Source organism: Macaca fascicularis, chromosome 14, assembly GCF_037993035.2.
Source record: "Macaca fascicularis isolate 582-1 chromosome 14, T2T-MFA8v1.1".
Lineage (NCBI taxonomy): Eukaryota > Metazoa > Chordata > Mammalia > Primates > Cercopithecidae > Macaca > Macaca fascicularis.
In genome coordinates this window covers 109,180,855-109,195,590 of record NC_088388.1, presented here as the reverse complement: position 1 = coordinate 109,195,590, position 14,736 = coordinate 109,180,855, and the positions used below count along the sequence as shown (strand labels likewise).

At 37.3% G+C, this 14,736-nt stretch overlaps 1 protein-coding gene across 8 annotated transcripts in view; it reads left to right on the top strand.

The window, feature by feature from the left end:
- Nucleotides 1-14,736, top strand: part of RDX (radixin) — a 118,822-nt gene that overhangs the window by 43,623 nt on the left and 60,463 nt on the right. For all 8 annotated transcript variants that reach the window (XM_065528963.2, XM_045371065.2, XM_065528965.1 and 5 more), the window contains 2 exons: nt 277-440; nt 6,694-6,824. In XM_065528963.2, the coding sequence (XP_065385035.1) occupies nt 277-440; nt 6,694-6,824 (295 nt within the window). The remainder of the gene's footprint in view (nt 1-276; nt 441-6,693; nt 6,825-14,736) is intronic.

Below are 14,736 nucleotides of genomic sequence, written 5' to 3'. Positions count from 1 at the left end.
CATAGTTACTTTGGAGAATGAAAAGGAATAAATGACGTTTAATGTATTGCAAGGATAAGAATATTAGCCTCTTTACAAAACTGGTAGAATATGAAAAGGTGAGGAACCAGTTACGTGAAAGTATGTCATACTCACGGAAATTGTATGATTTCCTGATTTCTAAACTATATGTAATATGACATTAAAATTCATACCTCATGTTAAAATTTAGTACAGATTGTTATGAGAGACAGTATCCTTCAGGAAGATTTTAAATTCAGAATACTTTATGTTTAGGATTTTGTTTTTTATGCACCTCGTCTGAGAATCAATAAGCGGATTTTGGCCTTATGTATGGGAAACCATGAACTATACATGCGAAGAAGGAAGCCTGATACTATTGAAGTTCAACAGATGAAGGCTCAGGCTAGGGAGGAGAAACATCAGAAGCAGTTGGAAAGGTATGGAGTTTTTGACCTTTCACTTTTAATTGATAGGAGTAAGCTATCTAAAATTTAAGACTACTCAGCTTTTTAAATGTACCTGAAATTTGTATTTTTTAGTATTTTCATTATATTAAAATTCAAAGACAGTACTATCACTCTATCCTTTAACACAAGTATGTATACTTTTCAAGTTAGAAATCTTTGACAGGTATCTCGGAGAAAATAGCGTTTTGTGACTAATTTCTTGCTTTTCACTGTTAGACATTGTTTTAGATATAGTAGTTTGAAATTTTCAAAATTGTTTTACTTGTGACTTACATTTCTTAATTTTTTCAGGGTAAGAGTGTGCTGAATAGTTACTTTGAAACAATGTCAGTGACATTGTAGAACACAATTGAAATATCACTGTGCCAAGTAGGGTAACATCAGTACTCCCTGCCAAAGACCCTAATCTTTTTAACTGTTTCTCTTAGACTTAAAAAAGAAACAGTTAAATATATTAAATTGATAATTTTTTAAATTGAATGATAGTGAATAAAATTCATATCAACCCTGGAATCAGATTACTGGGTCCAGTAACATTTATTCCCAAATCTGGTTTTAGATTAATTTCAACTTTGTGCTTTATTGAAAAAATTTAGGGGCCAAACTAAAGTTAACCTGTATTGCATAAATCTTTATGGAACAACGTGATAGTTTTAGAAATAGAGTAGGTCCTTAAAAAAAAATTGAAGAGCCCTAAACATACATATTTTAAATATTGGATATAAGGTGCTTTGTATCTAGTAATTAAGGAAGCCATCTGCTAGATGCTGTTTTGCTACTATATTTTTAGGTTTTATATTGAATGATTTTTTTTCTTATTCAACAACTTTTCTGTGTAATTAAGAGATTTTATTGATTTTTACCTATTTTGTAATATTAACTCAAATTATCTGCCTTAGAGAAGTTAACTACATAACAAAACATTTTTTATATGGGTATGAAGCTTGTCAGTAATTACTGATCCCACTATTAAAGATACTAAGTTGGTGAGCTGAGCATGGTGGCATGTGCCTGTAGTCCCAGCTGCTTGGGAGGCTGAGGCAGGAGGATTGCTTGAGCACAGGATTTTGAAGACAATTGGGGCAACAGGCAACATGCAACATAGTAAGATCCTTTCTCTTAAAAAAAAGTAATGAGTTGGGTTGTTAACTTTGACGGGCTCTGTCCTTTTTTATTGTGGTCATGTGCTTTAGCATTACATTGTGGTTCTAATCTTAAATGCTTTTTAAAAATACTGTTTATTGGGCTTTACTTTCTATACAGTACATTCTTATCCATCATAGCCTTGCATTTGCCTCTGTCAAAGAGAAGACTTCTTTTAGTTTCTACTTAATTTTTTTTTTTTTTTTTTTAAGTAGAGACGAGGTTTCTCCATGTTGGTCAGACTGGTCTCGAACTCCTGACCTTGTGATCTGCCTGCCTCGACCTCCCAAAGTGCTGGGATTACAGGCGGGAGCCACCACGTCCAGCCAGTTTCTACTTAATTTTTAAAAATCATCTTAAAGCTTTCACTGTCTCTTTAAGGTCTTCTAGCATGAGATAAATGAGGAATTACTTTTTGTACAGTTCCTGTATCATACTCATCATCACTCTATTATGCCTAACTGTTCTGCTCATTTGTAATGTTGATATATTATTTACATTCTCAACTTACTGTATTTATATGTCCTCCATTTCATGGCTTATAGAGGAGTACTGTATGGCTTCTAGTACAGGTAGTGTGTTTACTTAGTATCATTTGGTAATGGTGCTATATTTTAGTTACTCTAAGGCTTAGATGGAAGTGGAAGACTTAAGTTTCTTTTTTGGCACAATAATCCATAGCCTGGATAAATGTTAGAGTTCTTCATTAGTAAGCATTTATTGGCTGCTTTATACTCAGTTGGAATTCAGTAACTTTTATTCAGTTTGAATACCTAGGAGATACATTATTCTAATCACCTAGGAATTGGCAGTCTTTCAGAAATGATGCTGAGTCATTTATTCCCTGCTTTACAGGTCAGAGAGAAATGGCACCTGTATGTGTGGAAACAATTTTGATTAAGCCCACTGGCAAAGTAGCCAGCAGACATGCCTGGGAGAGTGCTCAGAGGTATGCTGCCTGTGCCGCTAGACTCTCTTGGGCAAGAACACTAGTTGGGAAAGAGTAGCAAAGAGACCTCTTTCCCTACAATACTTTGGTATATTTGGCTGTATTTACTCCCTATAATTTTCATAACTTTGGGATGTTTTTGGCAATGAAAATGACCTTATACACTATGGGTGGTTATTCCATGTAGTCTTTGCTCTTAAATTATTTGCATCTAAATTGAATTATGACTCATAATTTTTGCACGTTTTTGTATGGCTAAAATTGTTTCCACATGTAAAAACTGAAAGCCCCAAGTTTACAGTTTAGAGTTACATACCCAGGCACCAATTGTAGGTTAGCTGTGGGAGATTCTACATCAAGGCTGGCTAGTGTCATACAAAGAACACAGGCTTTGGAACTAGATAAATCTGAGTTTGACTACTCTTCTAACACTCATCAAACAGATAATTTTGAGCCTGTGTTTCCTTGCTCTTAATATGGAAATGATATTCTTACCTTCAAGGGTTTTCATAAGAAAGCATGACAGTGGTATACAGGCATTTAGCAAAGTACCCGGTATTTAATAAAAAATAGACATTATAGTAATTCCTAATATTATTATAAACTAAGTTGGATATGTTTTTAATATTCACGGAAGAAAAATGTAATTGAACCTGTTTGATCTTTAAAAAGTAAGGTATTCTAAAGTAATTTTTTGCATGTTAATACAAGGAATAATAGTTTATTAATGTTATTTATGTCCTTGAAATAGAACAACTGCGTTGAAATGAGTGTTTTCAAACCCAAACTCCAAATAAAAATATCTGCATCTATTATTAGAATAATCACAAAAGACTTCATGAGGAAAGTGGGACTAAGGCTTGAAGGTTAGAGAGAGGGAGAGATATGTTCAGAAGAAGAAGCCAATATAGATGGATATGTAGAGATAAAAATGTTTATGGTGTGCCTCTGGGCCAGTGAGGTCCTTTCAAATGAACAGCATCTGGGGGAGCAGCAAGATCTTCTTGTTTCATAAAGGAGACAAGACAGGCCTACAAAAACTAGGTATCACTGAGTAATGTAAAGGGTTGAAGGCATTTGTATTATTTGAATGAAGTGTTGGCTAGAGATGGCCATAGTCAGGGTAGGATTCTTGTAAAATGTGAGATGCGAGCCTCACAAAGTACAGTAAACTACAACGTGTTTTAAATATTATTATCAGGTTAAGTATCTGCTATATACTTACTGCATTTTTCAGTAGGAAGATCATTCCCCACCCCCTCCCAACTTGCATGTGGCCAGATTATCTTGATTCTCTTTTTGTGCTTCCATATCTCCTTCACCTCCATCCCTGAAGAACAAATGAAACATCAATAGGGAAAAGCTAAATAAAACCAACACATCCATCTCCAGAAAGGGCCATATATGCCAGAGCTGGATCTGAAAGGCTCTTAGTTGGTGGAATATGATGGTAGCCTTCTGGTTGAGATCTGGTTTGCAGTGTAAGTCCTTGAGAATTGTCTTGGGACTTTGGGAAAGGAGTAGGGGGAGATAGTTCGCTTGGGAACTGTGGGAGAACTGGATATGATTGCATAGAGGCTGGGGAGTGGTTGGGTAGTCTAATCAACATCCTAGGGTGGCAGACAACCTGGCATGGAAAAGAATAGCTTTTGGCCATACTAGCAATTACTTGGAAAGTACTGTGCTTTTGCTTCTTTAGCTTTCATACAAAGCCTGATGTTTTAGCTGTCTGAAGAACACAGAAAGGTCAGCAGCCGCTGTAGGGGCCACCAGGCCTTTCTTTTGCCCGGAGAGATTGGGAAACACAAACTTTCCCTTAAATTCATGTCTTCGAGAAGTGTGGAAGCTTGTAACTCCTTAAATCTCTTTGCCTATATATGCTTTATAAATTGAAATAGGATGAAGAGAAAGAGGTGAATGTCCTGCAGAGTGAGCCCAGGTACTGGGGTTAGGTATAGTTATTGGCTCTTCCTCCTTGCTGTTGAGAAAGTACCTCATAGGCATAGGGAACTACAGAACAGAGATGGAGCTTCCCTTGCGTGAATGACCACCATGCCCTAGTTTTTTTGTTTTTTATTTGGCAGGGTCTTGCTTAGTTGCCTGCCAGGCTGGAGCACAGTGGTATGATCATAGCTCACTGCAACATTGACCTCCTGGGCACAAGTGATCCTCCCACCTTAGCCTCCTGAGTAACCAGGACTATGGGTACACACCACCATGCCTGGCTAATTTTTTATTCTTATTTTTAGACGAGATGAGGTCTCGCTATGTTGCCCTGGTCTTGAACTCCTAACCTTAAGCAGTCTTCCCGCCTTTGCCTCCCAGTGTGGTGGGATCTTAGGCATGAACCACCATGCCCAGCCTCTCTAGATTCCTAAATGGTGGAGGATTCATCAAACTAGCAGCGAGGTGTGGTGACCCTTCATGTTTTGACTTGGTGCATTAGGAGGTCACCATCAGTGTCTGACCTCTTGCTGACTTGTGACACCTCTACTTGTTTGCCCCAAAGGGGAGCTCTCTTTCTGTTTTAGGGGCAAATGGGTATCTAGGAGCTGCAGGAATTTTAAAATTTAGGTTTATAAATAAGGGAGAAATCTTTGATAGCAAAACTTTGCTGATAAGTTTATCAGAGACTGCAACTTGAGAAACTACAGGGTTTTGTGCTTGAAATTCAGAATTGACAGCAGCTGGCAATATGCTGTCTTTTTGTGGAACATTAAAGCATACTCGGATAAGTTTCAGAGATGGAATCATAACTGATTTTTTAAGTTATTAAAGTAGTGATTTGAATATTGATTCAACTTAAGTAAACAATATTGTCTGATAAGAGTTTCCCCATGTGCCTTTTATTTTTGTTTATATTTATGGCCCCCAACATAGATTCTGACCCATGGTAGTCTCTTGGTAGATGTTTGGTGAATGAATTTGGCAGTGTTATTTAAAAGAAACACTCTCATCAGGCCCATGGCAGATGCAGCTAAGTGATCAAGGCATTTTTCCCACTGAGCTCTGATGATATTTTTTAAGATCATTAGCCACCTACTATCATTCTAATGGAATTGTGAAAGGAGGTGAAATTGATTTGTCATCTTGTATCTAGGCATAAATGGGTACTACCCAAGAAACTAACTTGGATTAATTCGTTTTTAATGATTGAAAATTGTTGCCCTCCCTGTTGTAAGATACATGCCTTTGTTTGCTCCCTTCAGTCCTTTATTATTTCCCCAGTGGAGGGCTCCTGTTAATCTAAAGATGGCATTTTTGGGGGGCATGGCAACTGTGTGGTTAACTCTTTTGGTGCTGACATTTAATTTATTGTCAGAGTTCATCCCGTATGCAAATGGTAAATCTAATTTTTCCCCCACTAAAGTGTGCCCTATAAGCATGTTCCATACACAGGGACATATTTGACAGTTATACTTTACTAGCAGTTTTGTAAACTCATCCTTTGAAGATGTTCCTAAATGTCTAAGTTTTTAATATTTTTAAAAAATAGTCTCAGTGGTCTTTATTGTGAACCCAAAATAAGTAATACATTGGAACCCAGAACATTATATACATACATGAGTGTATGTATGTTGTAGTCCTGTACTTTTAACTATATATACTATTTTGAACACAAGTGTAATACAATGAAAACTCTGTTAAAATATTTATGCTGTCGTTTCTTCTTAGTCGATTCAGTTAGTTCTTAGGGTTCATGTGAATAATATTTCCAATTATTACTATTTTATTTCAATAGTTTTTGGAGTATAGGTGGTTTTTGGTTACATGAATGGGTTCTATCATGGTGAATTCTGAGATTTTAGCACACCTGTCACTTGAGCAGTGTACACTATACCCAATATGTAGTCTTTTTGTCCCTCACCCGACTCCCAGCCATTCCCTCTCAAGTCCCCAAAGTTGATTATATTACTCTGTCGTTGCATCCTCATAGCTTTGCTTCCACTTTATAAGTGAGAACATACGGCATTTGTGTGTTCTGAGTTACTTCACTTAGAATCGTGGCCTCCACCTTCATCCAGGTTGCTGCAGAAGACATTATTTTGTTCCTTTTTATGGCAGAGTAGTATTCCATCACATGAATAATATTTCTATTAATTTGTAACAGCAATTGCAATTCCTTTTAAGGGCACAATTAGAGAATGAAAAGAAGAAAAGAGAAATAGCAGAAAAGGAAAAGGAAAGAATAGAACGTGAAAAGGAAGAGCTAATGGAACGTCTGAAGCAAATTGAAGAACAGACAGTTAAAGCCCAGAAAGGTAAAAGCTTCTTTTTGAGAATGGATTAAAAATTATTATTGCTCTGTTGTCAGATAGTGGTATTTTTACTACTCTTATACCTTATTTGTTATATAGGACAATTGTGTATTTAATTGCCAAATTAATACTTAGTGGAATCACATCATAAACATGTTTCACTAAGACAGATTCATTTAATACAGTGCTGATGTTTCTTTTAAACACGCAAATATTTTTCTTAGTTTTTTATTTTAAACATGCAAATATTTTTCATATGTATTCTTAAATAATTGTAAATGACTGTATATATGGGCTGTATAAACAGAAAACACATATCCAATACATTATGGCATTTAAACAAAAATATGCAATGCTTTATGGCTGTATAAGTAAGGCATTTAAGTAATTTAAAGTAATTTAAGCTATTCTGACTATATGAACTTTTTTGGAACTCACTTCCTAAAAAGATTTTATTTTATTCTACTAGAAAATACACAGCACAGAGACGTGTTATGTTTTTTGTTTGTTTTTGATAATATGTTTGGAAGAACTTACTTCTTAGGCAATATATAACCAAAGTGCTACTGTATATAGAAAGGATACACTGGATTTATAATATGTGGTTTATATTAAGTAACTTTAGGATATACTACTTTCACTCAGCAAATAGTGGAGAAAGCAAGAAAAAAAAAGTATTGCATGAATAAAATGTTTTTCTCCTCTCTAAGCAGCAGGCTCTCAGAGGTAACATGAAGTCTACACTATTTATGAAAGCTCTATTTAATAACCTGGTTTTCTGCAATTGGTAAAACAAGCTATTCAGTTCTGTTGGAAATAGCCAACATGGGTTGAATATCCCTTGTTTAATACTTGGGAACAGAAGTATTCTGATTTTGGGATGTTTGCATTGTCCTATTGAGCATTTCAAATCTGAAAATCCAAAATCTGAGCTTTTTTTTTTTTTTTTTTTTTTTTTTTTTTGAGACACAATCTTGCTCTGTTATCCGTGCTGGAGTACAGTGGCGTGATCTCAGCTCGCTGCAACCCTGCCTTCCGGGTTCAAGCTGTTCTCCTGCCTGAGCCTCCCAAGTAGCTGGTATTACAGGCGTACTCCACCAGGCCCAGCTAATATTTGTATTTTTAGTAGAGAGAGGGTTTCGCCATGTTGGCCAGACTGGTCTTGACCTCCTGACTTCAAGTGATCCACCCGCCTTGGCCTCCTAAAGTATTGGGATTACAGGCGTGAGCCACCGTGCCTGACCCTGGGCATTTTCTTTGAATGTCATGTTGGTGCTTACAAAGTTTTAGATTTTGGAGCATTTCAGATTTCAGATTTTTTGGATTAGGGATACTCAGTCTTTAGTCTTATTTAAGATATATTTTGATTTCTAACACCAGCCTGCTGTGGTTAAGACATACTCTTGAGCAGTGAGTAGAATAATTGTGAGGGAGAGTAGCTAGAGGGGAAAGCCACAAAAATTGCTATAAATGCACAAGCTGATTGATCATTTCAATTCCAAGAGGATTAGAAAAATACTTCTAGGAGAATAGATAGTAATAACCTAGGTTTTATTCTCACTCATTGGAAGACTCACTTCTCAGAGCCATGAAAGCCCTATAAACTAATTCAGCTCAATGCCCAAGGGTAGTAAAGCATTTGTTTTCAGACCACAACTCAGGGGCAGAACTCGTTTCCTGAATTGCACTTGATGCTGTTTCTGCCATCCTAGGTACCTTTTTTAAAAAATCGATCAGAAAAGACATGTATGAAGTGTTCCTACTTTGTGCTGCATTCTAGGAATACAAAGATTTAGCATAGATGGGAGTAAAGCCTGTAATTGACAGAAATACATACATAAAAATATTAATAAAGTGAGATAATGTGTGCTAAGTGCCACGTGAATAGTATGGGCAATGCTCCTAGAGGAAGAATGCTATAAAAAATGTGGATTGTACCGAAGTATGTTAAAGTTTAAAAACATTACTGATCTGATTTTAAAGAAAATATTAAATCATGGCACTTTATCATTGATATGTTTTCTGGAGAAAATAGCTATTTACTAAATCTTTCAATCTCATTTAGGGTTTATAATAAAAATGTTAATGATTTACAAGTTAAGAAGCACTAGAGAATATAAAGAAGAAAGAGTAGAAGAAAGAATATAGAGCCTTCCTACCAAGATAATTTCAAATCAGTCATCTTAAGGCAAAGGACATCCAATTTTTAAAAAATTTCTTCTAATAAAGCTTGCCCAGGCTGTCCTAAAGTCTGCACGATTGTCTTATAATTTATGCTAATTCTCACACAAATTCAGTAACTTTGGCCATATCTAAGTCATGATTTAATAGACCTATTTGTAATTTTTTATTTAAGAAGAAACTTTTTTATACTTACTGTAATTTTATTTAAATTTTTAAATTTGAAGTCATTATTTTAAGTGAATCATTAATTAATGATTAATCAGGGTCTCATAATTAATCAGGCTCTTACTCTGTTGCACGGAGTGGAGTGCAGTGGTGTGATCAAGGCTTACTGTAGCCTCAAACTCCTGGGCTGAAGTGATTCTCCCGCATTGGCGTCCCAAAGTGCTGGGATTATAGGCATGAGCCATTGCACCCAGCCTTATAGTTGTATTTTTTAAAAAACAAAAATTTGGCCAGGCGTGGTGTCTCATCCCTGTAATCCCAGCACTGTAGGAGACTGAGGCAGGCAGATCACTTGAAGTCAGGAGTTCAAGACCAGCCTGGCCAACATGGTGAAACCCCATCTCTACTAAAAATACAAAATTAGTGGGTGCCTGTAATCCCAGCTACTAGGGAGGCTGAGGCAGGAGAATCACTTGAACCCAGGAGGCAGAGTTGGCAGTGAGCCAAGACTGCACTACTGCACTTCTGCCTGGATGACAGAGCAAGACTATCTCCAAAAAAAAAAAAAAATCATTGAAGTAGACATAGAGTAATACACATATTTCTCAAGTATGAGGCTCAATTTTTACAAAGTGAATTTACTCCCATAAGTGCCCTGAATATGATAGAGAAATTATCTGCCCTCAGTGTCTCCTTTTCTCTTTTTCTTTTAACCTCAAATGTGATTTCTGTCATTCTGACTTATACCATCATATAGAGCTTAGTTTTGTTTATCGTTTTCTAATAACTTTGTTGAGATATAGCTTATAATTTACATACCATGTAATTACCCATTTGAAGTATGCAGTTTAAGGGTTTTAAGGGTTTTTAGTGTTTTCACAGTTGTACAGCTGTCACTATAATCAATTTTAGAACATTTTCATTATTCCAAAAAGAAATCCCATACCCATTAGCAGTCTCTCCCATTTCTTCTCAGTACCCCTTCCCTTTGCTCTAGACAACCACTAATCTTTCTCTAAAGATTTGTCTGTTCTAGACAATCATATGAATGGAATCATGCAAAATGTGGTCTTTTGTCACTGGCTTCTTTTGTTTAATATGACATTTTAAAGGTTCGTTCATATTGTGGCATTTATCAGCACTCCACTCTATTTTTTTTTTTTGAGACGGAGTCTCGCTCTGTTGCCCCAGGTTAGAGTGCAAAATGGCGTGATCTCGGCTCACTGCAACCTCCACCTCCCAGGTTCAAGCAGTTCTTCCGCCTCAGCCTCCTGAGTAGCTGGGATTACAGGAGCCCGCCACCACACCCAGCTAATTTTTGTATATTTAGTAGAGACAAGGTTTCACCATGTTGGTCAGGCTGGTCTCGAACTCATTTTATGGATATGGTATATTTTATTTATTTGTTTGAAATCTGATGTTTTTGATTGTTTCCAGTATTTGACTAAGGTGACTAATGCTGTTATGAACATTTGTTGTGTAGGTTTTTGTTTTTCATATGTCTTCATTTCTTTCGGGTGTATACCAAAGGAGTGGAATTGCTGGGTCGTGTGGTAACTGTGTTTAACTTTTTGAGGAACTGCCACATTGGTTTCTAAAGTGACTGTACCATATTACATTCCCACCAGCAAGTTTGATTTCTCCACATTTCACCAATACTTGTTAATGTTTGTCTTCTGGATTATAGTAATCTTAATGGGTGTGAAGTGGTATCTTAGTTTTTATTGCATATCTCTAATACCTGGTGACGCTGAGTGTGTTTCCATGTGCTTTTTGGACATGCATATTGCATGTGTCCCTTTTGTTTTGTTTTTTTCTAAGACAGTGTGTTGCTCTGTCACGCAGGCTGGAGTGCAGTGGCATGATCCCGGTTCACTGCAGCCTCAGTCTCCGAGGTTCAAGCAATTCTCATGCCTCAGCCTCCCAAGTAGCTGGGATTACAGGTGTGCACCACCACGCTTGGCTAATTTTTATATTTTTAGTAGAGACAGGGTTATACCTTGTTGGCCAGGCTGGTCTCCAACTCCTGGCCTTAAGCAATCTGCCTGCCTTGGCCTCTGAAATTGCTGGATTATAGGCCTGAGCCACTGCACCCAGCCATGAATCAGTTTTTATTCCTGTTACTAATGATTGAAAGTACATTTGCTCTAAGCCCTTACCAGTTGTTCCACTAGTTTATTGTTAGGGTTTGGTTTTGTTAGCCATTCTGGTGCATATATAGTGAATATACAGGTTGAGTAACCCTTATCTGAAATACTTGGGACCAGAGGTGTTTTAGATTTCAGGTTTTTGGTTGTTTTTTTTTATTTTTATTTTTTAAATTTTGGAATAGTTGCCTTATACTTACTGGTTAAGCATCCCTCATTCAAAATTCCAAAATCTGAAATGCTGTCAGTAAGCATTCCCTTTGAGTGTCCTGCAAATGCTCAAAAAATTTAGGATTTTGGAGTAATTTGGAGTTCAGATTTTTGGATTAGGATACCCTGTCTGTAGTTTATTTTCTTGATTACCAGTGATGATAAATATTTCATGCTTTTCAGACTACATGGTCTGTGTCCCTTCACCTCTGCTATTGCAGTGTGAAAGCAACCGTGTACTATAATACCTAAACAAATGAGGGTGGCTATGTTCCAGTAAAACAAACAAAAAAAGCATTAGATTGGGTTTACTCCATGAGCCATAGTTTGCTAACTCCTGTATTAACTCAGTTAATTGGAGAGGAAACAGCAGAAACCATTTATGGGATATATGACTGTTAAAAACCTTCCTTTTTTAGAAGAGACTGGAGTAGACCTGATGTTTCAGAGTTCGTTTTAAATGTTTTTTAAAACTTACACTTTTATACAATTCTTAGTATACCACAAAATAGCTATGTATGCCTTATCTGTCATTTTTCAAGTTGACCTTTATTATAAAAAGCTGATAAAAATGAATATTGGGGAATGTTTCAAAATTTAACTTTGTAATCCAGACTTATTTCTCTTTTGCATAGTACAGAAACAATTTTTATTATGAGAGAAAATAAAGCATTGAGGTGTTTGGCTTTTTAAAAAATTTTTTTATTTTTATTTTTTATTTTTTGAGACAAAGTCTTGCTCTTGTCCCCCAGGCCGGAGTGTGATGGTGCAATCTTGAGTCACTGCAACCTCCGTCTCCCGGGTTCAAGCGATTCTCCTACCTCAGCCTCCCGAGTAGCTGGGATTACAGGCGCCTGCCACCACGTCTGGCTAATTTTTGTATTTTTAGTATAGAGACGGGGTTTCACCATGTTGGCCAGGCTGTTCTCAAACTCCTGACCTCATGTGATCTGCCCGCCTCGGCTTCCCAAAGTGCTGGGATTACAGGCGTAAGCCACCGTGCCCGGCCAGTTTTTGCCTTTTTAAGTAATGTAGTTCGTTGATACAAAATATATTGGGAATGTTGTGCAGCCATCACCACTATCCAGCTCCATAATTCTTTTCATCTTGTAAAACTAAAACTCTGCACCCATTAAACAATCCCCATTTCCCCCCTCCCTACAACCCCTGGCAACCACCATTCTACTTTTTGTCTTTATGATTTTGAGTATTCTGCCTGTATAAGTGGTATCATACAGTATTTGTCTTTTTGTGACTGGCTTATTTCACTTAACATAATGTCCTCAAGGTTCATCCATGTTGTAGCATATGTTGGAATTTCCTTCCTTTAAGGCTGAATGATATTCTATTTATATACCACATTTTGCTTACCTGTGTATCTGTTGATGGGCACTCAGGTTGCTTCTGTGTTTTAGTTATTGTGAATAATGCTGTTATGAACATGGATGTTCAGATACTGCTTTGAGACCCTGCTTTCAATTATTTAGTTATTTGTTTGCTTGTTGAGACGGAAGATAAAACCATGAGCTTTGTGGGTGTTGTTTTATATATCAGTCAATCAGATGAAAAGAATTAATCATAAGAAAAGTTTGAGGCTGAGTGCAGTGGCTCACACCTGTAATCCCAGCACTTTGGGAGGCCAAGGCAGGTGGATCACCTGAGGTCAGGAGTTTGAGACCAGCCCGGCCAACATAGTGAAACCCCATCTCTACTAAAAATACAAAAATTAGCTGGGTGTGGTGACGCACGTCTGTAATCCCAGCTACTCAGGAGACTGAGGCAGGAGAATTGCTTGAACTTGGAAGGTGGAGGTTGCAGTGAGCTGAGATCGTGCCACTGTACTCCAGCCTGGGCAACAGAGTGAGACTCCATCTCAAAAAAAAAAGAAAAGTTTGATGGGCCAGCTTGATTGTCTAAATTTTAAAAGGCAGATTCTAAAATGAGTAATCCTAGAACTTAGCTATGGTAACATACGGTGCTATGTACATTTTATCTTTATAGCCAAATGGCCACATAGAATTTTTATATTATTTATTTTTTATTGAGGTAAAATGTACATATATAATACAGAATATACACATCTTTACTCTTTTTTTTTTTCCCCTTTTTTCTTTTTTTTTGAGACAGAGTCTCACTCTGTCGCCCAGGCTGGAGTGCAGTGGTGTTATCTTGGCTCACTGCAATCTCCGCCTCCTGGGTTTCAGTGTTTCTCCTGCCTCAGCCTCCCGAGTAGCTGGGATTACAGGTGCCCGCCACCACGCCTGGCTAATTATTTGTATTTTTAGTAGATACAGGGTTTTGCCGTGTTGGCCAGGCTGGTCTCGAACTCCTGACGTGAGGTGATCTGCCCATCTCTGCCTCCCAAATTGCTGGGAGTACAGGCATGAGCCACCGTGCCCAGCCATCTTTACCATTTTTAAGTATACAGTTCAGTAGTAATAAATACATTTATATTCTTTTTTTCCTCCCTTCAGTTCCCTCCACCCACTTCCTGGCCTTTGGTAATCACCAGTTTATTTATCTTTATGAGATCTACCTTTTTAGCTCTGACATATGAGTGAGAACATGCAATAGTTGTCTTTCTGTGCTTGGTTTATTTCACTTAACATAATGGCTTCCTGTTCCATCCATATTGCTGCAGAGGACAGGATTTCATTTATTTTTGTGGCTGAATAATATTCCATAGTGTGTATGTGCCACATTTTCTTTATCCATTCATTTATTGATGGGCACTTAGGTTGACTTCATGTTTTGGCCATTGTGAATAGTGCTGCAATAAACATAGGAGTACAACTATCTCCAATGTATTGATTTCCTTTGTTTTGGATATAAACACCCAGTAGTGATATTGCTAGATACTATGGTAATTTCCGTATTTTTAGTTTTTTGAGGACTGTCTATAATGTTCTACAAAGCGGCCTTACTAAATTGCATTCCCACCAATAGTGTATGAGTGTCCCTTTTCTCTACATCCCTGCCAGCATCTGTTACTGCCTTTTTTTTTTTTTTTTTAAACGGAGTCTTCCTCTATCGCCCAGGCAGCCTTCACCTCCCGTGTTCAAGTGATTCTTAGCCTCTGCCACCCAAGTACCTGGGATTACATGCATCACCATGCCCAGCTAATTTTTATAAATTCCAAAGTCCTGGGATTTACAGGCGTGAGCCACCTTGCCCAGCCTTGCCTGTCTTTTTGATACAAGCCATTTTGA